At 45.7% G+C, this 14,166-nt stretch overlaps 1 protein-coding gene across 7 annotated transcripts in view; it reads left to right on the forward strand.

The window, feature by feature from the left end:
* The window catches only part of HSPG2 (heparan sulfate proteoglycan 2), a 933,800-nt gene that overhangs the window by 492,826 nt on the left and 426,808 nt on the right, over positions 1 to 14,166 (forward strand). For all 7 annotated transcript variants that reach the window (XM_069240056.1, XM_069240057.1, XM_069240060.1 and 4 more), the window contains exons 44-45: positions 2,162 to 2,259; positions 6,135 to 6,315. In XM_069240056.1, coding sequence (XP_069096157.1) covers positions 2,162 to 2,259; positions 6,135 to 6,315 — 279 coding nt within the window. The remainder of the gene's footprint in view (positions 1 to 2,161; positions 2,260 to 6,134; positions 6,316 to 14,166) is intronic.

Here is a 14,166-nt window from a genome sequence, read left to right on the forward strand (position 1 = left end):
ATCTCTGGACATGGCTGGAATATAGGACATATCCTTGGTGGTTAATCATATGGCAGGCTCTCTGAAGGTCAGAGTAGACAAACTCAGTTGATGATGCCTTGCAGATCCCAAATGGCATCTCTATGTAGAGGTGGTGCAAGGTCTCTTTCAGTAGTAGGGAGAGACTTGGTTAGATCTCTTCGCCAGGGCAGAGAATTTGCAATGTCTGCACTTTTGCACTCTAGAGTTTCCAAGGCAGCTCTCTTGGAGATGCTTTTCGTCTTGAGTGGAGCTCAGGCCTCCTGTATGCCTTTCAGCCCACACCACTCCTGCCCAGAGTTCTCAAGAAGATCAGGAATGGCTGCGCTTAATTGTGTCTCTGGACTGGACATGGAGACTTTGGTATCCCAAGTTATTGAAGATCTTCTGTTGCAGCAGCAGGGTAGGGTCCTCCTCCTAAACCTGTCAACTCTTAACTTTCTTGCATTGAGATTGAGCGGTGGCAGTTGATAGTTTTCGTCCTTCCTCCCAAAGTCTGTAACGTTTTCTTGGCAGCCAGGCATCCCTCCACTACGATGGAATATGCCTTCCATTGGGGAAAATTGTGGCATGGTGCACAGAAACATAATTGGAACCCTTTCTACCCCCTTTACCAGGTTCTTCTTTTCATCCTTTCTCTTGCCCAGCAGGGCTCTGCATGGGCACTGTTAATGGCTATCTCTCTGCTATTTCTGCTTTTTTGTGGTTGCCTGACCAGCCATCCCATTTCAAATCCCCTATTTAAATAGGTTCTTGAAAGGTTATGAGCATTTGTATCCACCTTCCCCTTTTATTATGCCCCAGTTGGACCTTAATCTCATCCTTACGTTTCTCATATTTGCTCCCTTTGAGACATTGCACAATTGTCCACTCAGGCTCTTTACCATCAAGACAGTCTTTCTAGTAGATCTAACATCTGCCCAGAGGGTCAATGAGCATCCTGTTTTGTCATCCAAGCCTCCCTTCCCGAACTTCTTCCCAGACAAACTGTTACTCGTATGAGAGCTTCCTTGCTACAGAAAGGGGTCCCTTCCTTTCACAAAGAACAATCCACCACTATGCTTACTTTTTACACTCCGCCACATCCCTCTATAGAAGAGGAGTGACCTCATGATCTGGACCCAAAAGGAGCATTGTCATTCCATCTAGACCACACACGAGTTCCGGGTGGACTTCCAACTGTTTGTGAGGTATGTCGGCGCAAAGAAAGTACAGGCCATGTAGAAATGGACCATCTCCAGATGGATTGTGCACTGCATTAAAATCTGGTACACAGTGTCTAACAAGCAACCCCATGAGGGCTTGCATGCTCACCCCACCAGAGCTAAAGATGCGACCATTGCATAAGCACGCGGAGTTCTGGTCATGAACATCTGCCAGGCAGCAATGTGGGCTTCTTAGCACACGTTCAGAAAGCACTACTTCCTGGACCGTCTGGTCCTTCAGGACTGTGCATGTTCGGTCTTGCCTGACTTCCTCGTGTGAAACTGGTCTGCAGACTCGTCTCCGGGGATGGTATTGCTTGGGTATCTATTCTAAGGTAAGAAAGCTGTGGCTGGAAGTCTTTATCAGGTGAACAAGTTACTTACCTTCGGTAATGCTCTATCTGGTAGAGACTCTGTCTAGCTGCAGTGTCTTTACCGACCCACCCATCCTTCCTGCTCTGCAAACAGATTTCTAGGGACAGGGCTGTTCCCATTCAGGGCTCTAGTTTTCCACACCAGTGGTCCGTGTTCTTTGTGTCTCTGCGCTTCTGGTGCAGAAACTTGCAAAAAGAAACTGACGTCAGTACACTCGGGTGGCACCTTTATAGGCACCACGAACATCACTTCTGGCACAGATGACAGCACCTACAGGTGCACAGGAGCGCTGCTCCTCACAAAGCTTCCAGATCCAGTCCAGAGGATAAATGTATGATGAGGAAACTGCGACTAGATAGTCTATACTAGATGAGGCTTAATCGAAGGTAAGTAACTTGTTCAACAGGTTTGGTGGTGTCTATGGTCATAGAAATGAATTGTCTTTGATACCTCTCTTGTTTGCTTTTTATAGCTCTCCTTTTTCTTTGCTTTCCGATCAGCAAAGGAGTTTTGCAATCGCATTATAGTAAGCTTTTATTTTTCTCCTTGTTCTTTTAATGCAGCTCCAACTAAACCAATCACAGTGACTGTGGAGGAACCAAAGGGACAGAATGTCCGAGTTGGGTCAGATGTGACCTTCATTTGCACAGCTAAAAGCAAGGTGAGGTGGGGGAGGGATTGAAGTTTATATTCAGAAGCCAGTTAACCAGGACTGTATCTGTGGCTAGGTGTCGATCATAAACCCACAGAGAAGGAGTGTAGCTACATGGGTGCCAAAACAAAGTGGAGTGTATATGAAATGTACCTTGTTTAGGAAACAAGAATAGATGGGCCTTGCTTTCTCTACTGCTTTCATTACCGATAGTTGACTACCTGAATATTGGAATAGTGTAATGTTCTTGAATACCTTGCCAACCATCCTATGAGTGTCCTCCCCTCGAAGTACTTGAGAGAACCCCACACCATCTTGCCAGTTCACATTAAGCCTGACTTGCTGGAACTCTAGTTTTTCTAGTTGTAGGCCAGGAGTCTCCAACATTACTATTAACAAGAGCTACTTAATGTGTAGGAAAGTGCTCCTTTTTTTGGGCATGGTTACCCCCACTTTTTGCATGGTATCAGTATGCTTAGACTGTTTTCACTGGGATCCTGCTAACCAGGACCGATTGATTGTGCGCTCTCCCTCTAAATTTGGTTACCTAACACTTTGCACACCCCCACAATTGGCATACTGGTGCTCCCTTATAAGTCCCTAGTATATGGTACTTACGTACCCAGGGCATTGGGGCACCAGGGGTTCCCCATGGGCTGCAGCATGTATTGTGCCACCCATGCAAAATGTGTCTGCGGGCCTGCCATTGCAGCCTGCATGAAAAGGTGCATACACCCTTTCACTACAGGTCACTGCAAGTCCTCCCTATGGTAGGCCTTCCTACCCAGAGGGCAGGGTGCTCTAAAGAGTCCTGGCGTCCTAGACACTGCCTACACTTCACTAATACGGGATACCGGGACCAGGTAAATGGTGACAACACCAAGGTGTCCACCACACGCCAGGCCAGCTTCCTACATAATGTTCAATGAAAATCATGATGTGGTACTAATATTATTTGTGTTTTACACATTCATTTGTGGCCTCCCTTTGCAAGATTAACTGCCATGATCAATTCAGTGCAAGATTTCCACCCGTAATGTATGAAAAAGAAGGTTATGTGAATTTTGAGTGCCTCTGGCAGAGTGCCTCTGCATAAAAGCCATCGCTGGAATCCCCCTGGCATCAAGGTAATATTACCAAGGTGATAATATTAGTAAGGTGATAATATTAGTAATCAGTCTCCCAATGCTCAAAGATGCATCATTAAAGCATCAACTTTAAATATCTTTTGGAAATTATGGGTTGTGGGAATACATACACTTTCATCACTGATATACTTCAGTATTGGTATACGTATATCAATTTAACCAAGCAAAAGCTTCTAATTTAGTTGGCAATGCACACAGGAGAGCTACTCACATGTGGCTGTAGACCTTCCAGTAGCTCACAAGTTACTCGTTGCAAAAGCCTGTTCTAGGCTTTATACAGTGATACATTATGAGAGAACCCTGAACCCTTCTTATAATTTCCAGGAAGTTTCCGTAGCTTTGCTAGTACACCACAGTCATGACCAGCCTTTCCATATCTTTCTTTGTTTTAATGCTTGGTTGTGTCAGTACAAGTCTAATGCCTTTCATCCTGAAAATCTCACTGTTCTGCCAGTCTGCTGTACTGAAGTCTGTTTTACATGTGATCCCTCACAATTCCACTTGTTTACTGCAGCAATCTACAACGCAACCCCAGCTGTGCAGTTACTGATACCTGATAGTTTTCCCTCATACACCTACTCTATTCAGAAGATCTTGACGCCATCCAACTGTGGGAAACTGAGTTAGATTATATTTTGCACATCAGTCACTTCTCCAGCTTTGGATCTTTTGTAGATTTACATGCTTGAATTGCTCTCCTGTCATCAGGCTAGGAACCTACATTATTCAAGGTTAACATAACTGTTCAGAAACACTCTAAAGAGGTATAAATGGAGCTTCCCCAGATTATCCCTGGTGTTCTTCAGTGTCTTGTTGAGAACATTTGTTTGAATGGATATACTCCTGTGACCAGGTTTCTTCATTATGTCACTGTCAGTTTTCCCCTCACTCTCCACTTCAGTCACCTAACAAAGCTTCCATTTCCCGACCTCCACATTTCCTCTCAATCACTGCCAATCTAGTTTGGTTTTCTTCTGGTGCACATGACTGTGCACAGTAGTCACTATTACTGTCAGAAATTGGTGCTTTTGGGCTGCAGACTTGGGGGGTCATTCCTACCCTGGCGGTCCGAGACCGCCAGGGTAGGGGACGGAGGAAGCACCGCCAACAGGCTGGCGGTGCTTCTGGGGCTATTCTGACCGCGGCGGTAAAGCCGCGGTCAGAAAAGGGAAGCCGGCGGTTTCCCGCTGCCCCTGTGAATCCTCCACGGCGGCGCTGCAAGCAGCGCCGCCATGGGGATTCCGACCCCCTTCCCGCCAGCCTGGTTCTGGCTGTTTTCACCGCCAGAACCAGGCTGGCGGGAACGGGTGTCGTGGGTCCCCTGGGGGCCCCTGCAGTGCCCATGCCACTGGCATGGGCACTGCAGGGCCCCCCTAACAGGGCCCCACATTGATTTTCAGTGTCTGCTTGGCAGACACTGAAAATCGCGACGGGTGCAACTGCACCCGTCGCACACCAGCAACTCCGCCGGCTCCATTCGGAGCCAGCTTCCTCGTTGCTGGTGCTTTCCCGCTGGGCGGGCGGGCGGCCTTTTGGCGGTCGCCCGCCAGCCCAGCGGGAAAGTCAGAATGACCGCCGCGGTCTTTTGACCGCGGTACGGTCTTCTGGCGGTTCCCGCTTGGCGGGCGGCGACCGCCGCCCGCCAAAGTAGGAATGAGGGCCTTGGTCTCTTATATTAGAAACTGCAGCTTTCTAATTTGAATGGCTCTCAAAATCTACTCTGCATCATGTCCTCCATGATAATAATATAATCCCTCATTTAAGGATTACTAATAGTGCAGTGTAGCAGTAAAAATGTGCAGTCAGAGTTCCCACCACTTCTTTCCACTCCACTCTGCTCTAAACATTGACAATAAGTATATTGTGAAACCCTACATGATCATCAGCAGTGTTACACTCAGGTGGAGATTTATGTAATATGATTTTGCATTCCAGGTAGGTCAAATTCATATGACAGTTTGTGATGCATGTATTGTGCATTTAAACCTGCATGTCTTTTCCATGAATCCAATCTGGTGCACTATAGGAAACCTCTAGAAAGCACAAGTTGGGTACTTCTCTCCAAACAAAGTTTCATCCTAGTTTTAAGATGCAGAGGTTTTGTCCTTTCAGCCTTGGCCACTCGCCACCCATTTGTTCAATTGAACTTTAACTCATTCAGCTAGAATAAAACTAGCCTTAGGCATGACTGACGTTTTGGACCTGGGTCTTTTAAGATCGAACATCACATTGTAATTTGTGCACTGTAAATTCTCTCTTTCTAGACTTATATATTTTCATGAGGTGGTTCACACCTGCCAGAAGTCAAACTCTCAATGATCAAATTGTGGTTAGAGCCTTAGACTAGCATTTTATAAGTCGTCTGACCTTATTAGGTGAATTGGTCTGCACTTCATTTAGCTTTAAAGCTCCTTCAAGCCACTAAATTCTTACCTATTGATTAGCCTACAATCTTTTTTGTCTTTGGTCATTTTTTGAATGAATGTAAGGAATGTTCCCTGAAATTGGTAATCTTATCTCAGATATTTATAAAACATTAGAATTAGCCTATGTATATTTGAAATGGAAACTATAACTAAAGACTCCCTGAAATAGATACAACTATTCAGATTTGAGCTTAATAAATTAAGTAGAATAGATGGCCCTGGCTTTAGAGAAATATTATTTCCAGTTTTATTCTGTTTGGCCTTTGATTTTCCTGGAATAAAATGTTAACTTCCTATCCCCTTCTTGCAGTCACCCGCATATACTTTAGCGTGGACACGTCAGAACAACGATAAGCTTCCTGAAAGAGCAATGGACTTCAATGGCATCCTGACCATCCGCAATGTGCATCTATCGGATGCTGGTGTGTACATTTGCACTGGTTCCAACATGTTCGACATGGACGAGGGCACCGCCACTCTCTATGTTCAAGGTTTGTGATGAAGTCGAAGTTCAGTCCTTCTAGGTTCTGCCTCGCATTAGTTAACCCTATCCTTATTCCTGTTGCCTCCTATGCCCATCTACTGCTGCTCTACTCTAACTCCTTTACCAATAACAGGGTTTTAAAAAGGGGAAATATATTTTCCATGTGGTATGTTACTGGTCTGTGATTTTTGATTTTGGCAATCCTATGCATGATTCTGCAATTTGTGACTTTAAGATGCTCTGTTTTCTGTGGGTGGCCTCCTTTGCATGTTTCAAAAGAAATCTGTTTCACAACTAAAACAACTCTTTATTGTGCTTAGCGACACCATCTCTTCACTTGAATGAATCACAGCTTTAGGGACAACTCTTTCCGATTAATGAGTTGTGGGGGGCAGTGGGGCATAAAGCACTGCTTGAGATTGGAGGGTAAACTATTGCACCAAAACAATCAGTCGGCTGCTCTTTCTGCTGCTTTTCCTTCATCAATCAGAGTTTGGCTTTGGCTGCTGCCCAAATGCATTCCAGTTTCCAAATGCAATACCACCAACGCATCTCAAAATTGTTGGTCTACTGTTGCTCATTTGTATTTATTATTTACATGTGATTGTTGTTAAAACACCTTGTCTATTTTCATTTCTTTTTAAAATTTGGGTTGAAATACAGTAAGAACTTTGTTTCTTTTCTGTGTTGCACCTGGCTCTGCACAAGTGTTAATATCAGTTCTCAAAAGTCATATTTCCGGCTGTCGCAGGAGGTACACTGGTACTAGTTAAATTTTTATAATGGAGCTCAACTTGTAAAGTGACAAAGGTAAACCAGTTGTGTGGTAAATCTTGCAGAATTTAAAATTCACTTTTGAACATAGCTATCAGGATAACATCCATTGATCAAAATAGATGTTTTGCTTAGAATTCCTGTACCTGATATTTCGGGTTGGACACTGCCTGGTGCTCTGAACCTCTTGGAATGCATTTGATGTCTAATCAGAAAACACACATGGCATACTGGGCTCAATTAGGAGTCTAGTTTTAATACATGTGGTGTTGGTAACTGGCTTTACCAGCTCCATCAGATTAGAGGGCCCTGCAGGAACACCATGGGTTAGACTTTTTTTACTAATGGACTCCGCCAGCCGAAATCTCCGGTTGAAGTTTTTAGTGGAAATGAGGAATTATAAGGGAAATCAGTAGCAGAACTCCTGGTTGATTTCGACCCCTAGTAGTAGTACTGCTAAGACCAACTACTTATCCCCTCCCCCTGGAGTTACCGAAACCCCTGGGTACTGGAAGGTAGGTAGTTCCTATGATGGGGTCAGCAGTTATTAATGAGAACTTTGGGCCATATTCTAAGAGCTTCGGAAGTAATTTCTGGATCTCTCAGATTATGGCTCAGAGTTCCTATTAATAACCTCTGACCCCACCATAGGAACTACCTACCTTTCAGTGCCCTTTCCTCAGGCAATATTGTTCATTTACAATGTGCAGTGAAACCCATGATGATCTTAATTAGGGCTGTCCAGAGTGGTAGAAGTACTGCAACATCAGAAACTGGACTTTTGTAAGCACAGAAACATACAAACTCAAATAAGTTCCTGAGGTTTAGTCATATATGACAAAATACTAGTACATTGACCAAAAATACAGTCAGAATAGTAATAGCCAGCATCCAAAGTAGCAATAGCAAGTGCCATTTGTGGAGAAGATATATATTTCTCGGGGGCATTAATGAGTGTCATCTCACAAGATTTTGTACAACTGTACTATTAGCGTTTGGTCCCATCACCTTCTATGGAACATTAACTAGTTAATGATATAAACTCAGGCAGACACCTTTATGAACAAAACAAAAAGAATTACACCTTGGTCTGGATGATTCAAGCATCATCTTACAGGTATTATGCAAACTACCTAAACTCCAAACAAAAATGGCTTTATTACCAAAAAAAGGGTGGTGGAATCCCCCTACACTTAAATGAGAAGGGGACTAAATACCAAGTGGGCATATACCCCAGTACTTTAATGTAAAAATTAATAGGCAGTATAGATGAGAGAGCGTTATTTATGCTGCTGTTATCCTTTATGCAGTTTTAGGGTTATTGTTAAACAACAAAAGTGTCATGAATTATATGTATCTCCCATAAAGCAAGTGTCTACAAATAATTAAACTGTTAATCACATATATTTTTGGTGGTGTATCAAAACTCTTTCACCTTGTATTTGCCAAAATGGCGCATATTACAACTGCCATACCACTAAAACCAATTGTTTTTTTTTTTTTTTTTTAATTCAACTATTACTGGTAGTGTTCATTTCAGATGTCTTAACATAACTGGGACATAATTGCCTCTTAATGCGATTCCCTTCCAATATACAACCTTGGGCTTAAGTGGTACAATACCGTATATATTGTAGGCCTCCCAAGTATATGTCTGTGCTTTCTCAAAGCTTTGCAAATCTTAACTGCTGTAAAGATTAAACTTAGAATAAGTGAGAGCCAGGTAACCTTTATAACTGTCAGTCCTACTAGGACTTTCTCAAGGTGTGTTCCCTCCTTATTAGCTTTAGGGCTGTATCCTCTGTCTGATTTAAACATTGTTCATCATAGCCTTAAATCCAGAAAATAGATTTAATTTCATTTATTCTTTTTTTTAAATTTACTTCTTCGCCGCAGTTATCTGGCTGTTTGAGGTATGAGCGTGGTTTTCTTGAATGAGGCAATAATGACAAGATTTAAAAAAATTCTACCGTCCTCCTCATCCCTTAAAGGAGAAGGAAGGGTTGCCTCAGTTGGATCCTAGGTGGGCGTTCAACTATTACCTTGACCCATCAAGAAATATTGGTCCAACAAGCAGCACTGTGTTACTGTGGTGCCAAACAGGGTAATGTGGTTCAAAAGAGGATTCTATTGTGGTGGATTGTCCTCTCCATTGAGACTTGCTGCACCTTGACCAAGAAGGAGTTGCTGGATGGATTTGTCCTCATTTAACTAGAGACAAGTCAATTACTGCACTTGTGTGAGACACCCCAATTGCAGAAATCTCTAAGGTTACAACTTGGACTTCCTTGAACACTTTCACAAAACACTGTCTGGATTCAGAAGTGCATAGTTATGGACATTTATTCAGGTCTGTCTTAGAAGGTTTCCTGGTTTAATCATCCATTAACCCTCCGTCAGGGCAGGGCACTGCTGTGAAATCTGTTCTACAGGTGGGGAATCTGCAGGTAGTAGTTTCCAACAGAAGAAAAAGTTACTAACCTGCAGTAACGATCTTTCTGGTGAATACTTGCAGATTCCTCACTGACCAACCCACCTCTCCATTTGATGGCTGAGTTATAGAGAAAGTCAAAAAGATCCCACCTTATATTGTTTTTGTATCTCAATCTTTCAACAAAGTCAATCTGCCATCTTGCCTTCAAGGCTAGGGAAAAAGGGACGGTAACCGATATCAGTGTGATAGGCTGGTCACTTTATAGCCTTGGTGGTGTCACGTGATGTCACTTCCGGTGTGGTCTGATTCCAGCACCCTATACCAGAGACCTTGTCACTTTGAAGTTTCTGTATCCAGTCTGACACTGCAGGGAATATTCTACTGGAGAGGAATCTGCAGGTAGATAGAGTATCCCCAACAAAGATAGTTACTGTAGGTAACTAACTTTTTCTTCCAGTGAGAGCTCAGTGGGGCTCTTCATTATAACCAGAGTTTCATCTCTATACACTTCCAACTTCAGGCAGAAGGTATAGTGATCGCAGACATTTGACAATAGGCAGGCTTCCCTCTGCCTGGTCATTTGATCCCATCACAATGCTACTTGGCTATTGAGGTGGTAAGAGAATAGGGCGACTACAATGACTGATTATGGGGAAGCAGATAATTGACAGTGAGTGAGGCAAGTATAAATAGGTGGGTGGCGAAATATGCAGATAAAATGGTAGTTGAGCGAAGGTGCAATTAAAACGATACTTTGTTGTTGGCGATCAAATGATGGTTGAAAGTAAGAGTGCTAAAATGTTACTGAGGTGAAAGCTATGGTTTGTGAGGAAAAGAGCACGAAGAAAGTTAAATGAAAATAGATAAAGCGATGCTAGTATGTATAGGGGTAAAGCAATGCTTGGGTAGTACAGAAAGTAAGCAGTGGAGGGTTTTTTAAAGATATGATGGTTAAAGATGATACAGTGATTGATGTGGGAATGGATAAAACAATATTTTGACAGTAGGAGGTTAAAGAGGTAAATGCAAGGTGGTAAAAGGATTGTTAAAATGGTGATAAAATAATAATCTGATAGAGATTTCTAGTTGCAGATTTTTACCTTAGAATTTCCACCAGGTGTCAGACTGGATCTGGAGATTTTTCTCCGAGCAATACCCTGGGGCGTCGGTAGGTGCGTCGGTCGACTCTGCGGGTGTCGTTGGCGTCGTAGTCGCCGTGATGACATCGGGAGTAGTACATAGAGGCTACCCTCACGCAGTGACGTCAGTTCTTTTCTTTCCGCGCCATGCGCTGATCCGGAGAAGAGCTACCCTGGCAAAGTCAGTGGTCTGGATACTTCTCCTGAAGCTGGCATGCTGTCTCCTCCTACGGTGGCTATGGCGGAGGGAGCAACTTATGGTATGGTGGTCAGTAGGGCAGCTGAGGCCCTTGGTCTCGAGCTTCCCACTGTTGAGGTCAGGTCTAATCTCCTGACGGAGGTGCTTCAGCCTGGGGTGTCTACTTCAGAACCCCTTTTGCGATTAAATGAAGCCCTCACCGAAGTCCGTTTGGGTACCTGGTCAAAACCCAACACAGGGGCTCCTGTGAATAGGACTATTGCACACTGCTATCGGCCCGCTCTGAGCAACCCTAAATTCCAGACCCAACACCCCACGCCTGAGAGTCTTGTTATCCAGGCTTCCTCTTCTTCAGGCGCATTCCCTTCCGCACCCCCAGATAGGAAATGCAAAAGGCTGGAACAGTTTGGCAAGAAGTTTTCTTCCTCCAGTCTTGCACTGCAGTCTGTGAACACCGCATGCCTTTTGGGCCGCTATACCCACTCGTTGTGGGATACTGTTGCGTAGGTCCTGCTGCAGATACCGGAGGAGGCACGTGCTATCGTTTCCCAAGCTGTGAACGATGGGAGAGATGCAGCAAAGTTCATAATCCGTTGTGAGCTGGGCACGACGACTCTCTGGGCAGATCGGTTGCTAAGAGGGTGGCCCTATGAAACCATGCCTGGTTGAGTACTTCTGTTTTTTCTGGGGATGTCCAACAGTCACTCATGGACATGCCCTTTGATGGCTTGCGTCTCTTTGGAGACAAAGCAGACTCAGCCTTGGAGAGATACAAGGATTCCCGGGCTATGGCTTGGTCCCTTGGTCTTTCCAATGTCCCTCGCCCCCCACAGTCTAATTTTCACCCCTTTCGTGGCCACAGAAGGGGCTCCCTGTTGCGTCCTCTACCCAGCCACTGTGCTGCCCACGCTGTTCAGCCTCTGTGTGGCAGGGGACGTGAAACCCCACGTGGCCTTGGGACAGGGAACCAGAGGTCTGCCTAGTCCACCTTTGCCCCGCTGCAGCCTCCAAACCCTCCTAGTCCGTCCCCTCACTCCCGTCCAGTTGGTGGCAGGATTCGCCATCACCTGCCCCACTGGGAATACATCACCACAGACAGGTGGGTTTTGCAGATAGTTCGAAAGGGCTACTCCCTCCCTTTCGAATGTGCTCCACCAACCATGCCACCATCCTTCAGTGACCTTCCAGAGGATCTTTTGGCGCTTCTCCGCCAAGAAGTCGCAGCTCTCTTGGCCAAGAGCTATAGAAAAGGTCCCTGTGCCAGAAGTAGGTCGTGATTGTTATTCCTGCTACTTTCTGATACCAAAAAAAGGACAAGGGCTTACGTCCTATCCTAGACCGTCGGGACCTAAACTTCCTCAAGAAGGAGAAATTCAAAATGCTCATCCTGGCTCAGGTTCTGTCTGCCTTGGACCCAGGAGACTAGATAGTAGCGTTGGACTTGGCAGGATGCTTATTTCCACATCCCCATCCTGCCTGCCCACGGACGTTACCTACGATTCGTGTTAGGTCACGAGCACTTTCAGTTTAGCATGCTCCCCTTCGGCCTTACCAGCGCCCCTCGGGTGTTCATGCAAGTGATGGTGGTGGGGGTCTCAGTCTTCCCCCTACCTTGACGACTGGCTGTTGAAGGCGGACTCACCCTAGAAAGTAGTCTCCCACCTTCAGACTATGGCAAACCTCTTGCATATGCTGGGGTTCACTATAAACATGCTGAAGTCACACCTGACTCCCTCTCAGACTCTCCCTTTCATCGGAGCGGTTCTGGACACAGTGCAGTTTCGGGCTTATCCTCCCAAAAAGCAGGTCCAAGACATTCTGGCTATGATTCTGATCTTTCAGCCTCGATCTTGGGTTTCGGTGAGACTGACTCTAAGGCTGCCGGGCCTCTTGGCCTCCCGCATCCTGCTAGTAAGACATGCCATATGTCGTATGCGGGCACTGCAGTGGGACCTGAAGTTCCAGTGGGAGCAGCATCAGGGGAATCTCTCTGACCTGGTCCAGATCTCGGAGGGGACTGTGAGGACCTGCAGTGGTGGCTTTCGAATCCGCTTTGGGTCCACAGCAGATCCCTCTGCCTTCCCCAACCAGATCTCTCTATAGTGGCAGATACGTTATTTCTGGGTTGGGGCGGCCACATGGGGGAGGCGGAGATCAGAGGACTCTGGTGCAGGTGATCCCAGACAATACTACCGCCATGTGGTACTGCAACAAACAGGGCAGAGTAGGGTCCTGGACCCTTTGTAAGGATGTACTACGCCTCTGGACATGGCTGGAACTTCAGGGCATTACCCTGATGGTTCAACATCTGGCGGGCATCCTCAACGCCAGAGCAGACGAACTCAGCCATCGATGCACAGCTGATCACAAATGGCGTCTCCATCCGGATGTGGCGCAAGGTCTCTTTCAGTAGTGGGGAGAGCCTTGGTTAGATCTGTTTTCCTCCGCAGAGAATACGCAATGTCAGCTGTTTTGCGCGTTGGAGTTTCCAAGGCGGCACTCGTTCAGAGACGCTTTTCATCTCGAGTGGAACTCCGGCCTCCTTTCCGCCTATACCTCTTCTGCCCAGAGTTCCAAGAAAATCAGGAATGACTGGGCCCAAGTCATTTTGGTGGCTCCGGACTGGGCACGGAGGGTACGGTATCCAGAGTTATTGAGCATGTCCATTGATCCTCCACTCAGACTGCCTCTTTGGGCAGATCTTCTGTCGCAGCAACAGGGACGGTTCTTCACCCGAACCTGTCCAACCTCCGCCTTCATGCGTGGAGATTGAGCGGCGACAGTTGGCGGCTTTTGCCCTTCCACCCGAAGTCTGCGATGTTATCTTGGCAGCCAGGCGTCCATCAACCAAAACTGTATACGCCTGTCGTTGGAATAAGTTTGTGGCATGGTGTACCAACAAATCTGTTGATCCCCCCCCTTTATGCCCCTCTGCCCGAGGTTCTTCTGTTCATTCTTTCTTTGGCCCAGCAGGGCTCTACTTATCTGCCATTTCGACCTTTCTTAGGCTACCTGATCAGCCTTCACTCTTTAAATCTCCTATTGTGAGTAGATTTCTAAAGGGGCGCACCCATTTATTTCCTCCCACTCATTTATCATGCATCAGTGGGACCTCAATCTTGTACTTACTTATTTGATGTGTACACCCTTTGAGCCAATGCATAATTGTCCCTTGCGGCTCCTCACCATCAAAACTGTCTTTCTTGTTGCAATCACCTCTGCTCGCAGGGTGAGTGAGCCTCAGGCCCTTTCCTCAATGCCTCCATACTAGTCTGTGCACCCTGGCAAAGTAGTGTTGCGCACTAAGGCTTC

The sequence above is a fragment of the Pleurodeles waltl genome, chromosome 6, assembly GCF_031143425.1.
Source record: "Pleurodeles waltl isolate 20211129_DDA chromosome 6, aPleWal1.hap1.20221129, whole genome shotgun sequence".
NCBI lineage: Eukaryota > Metazoa > Chordata > Amphibia > Caudata > Salamandridae > Pleurodeles > Pleurodeles waltl.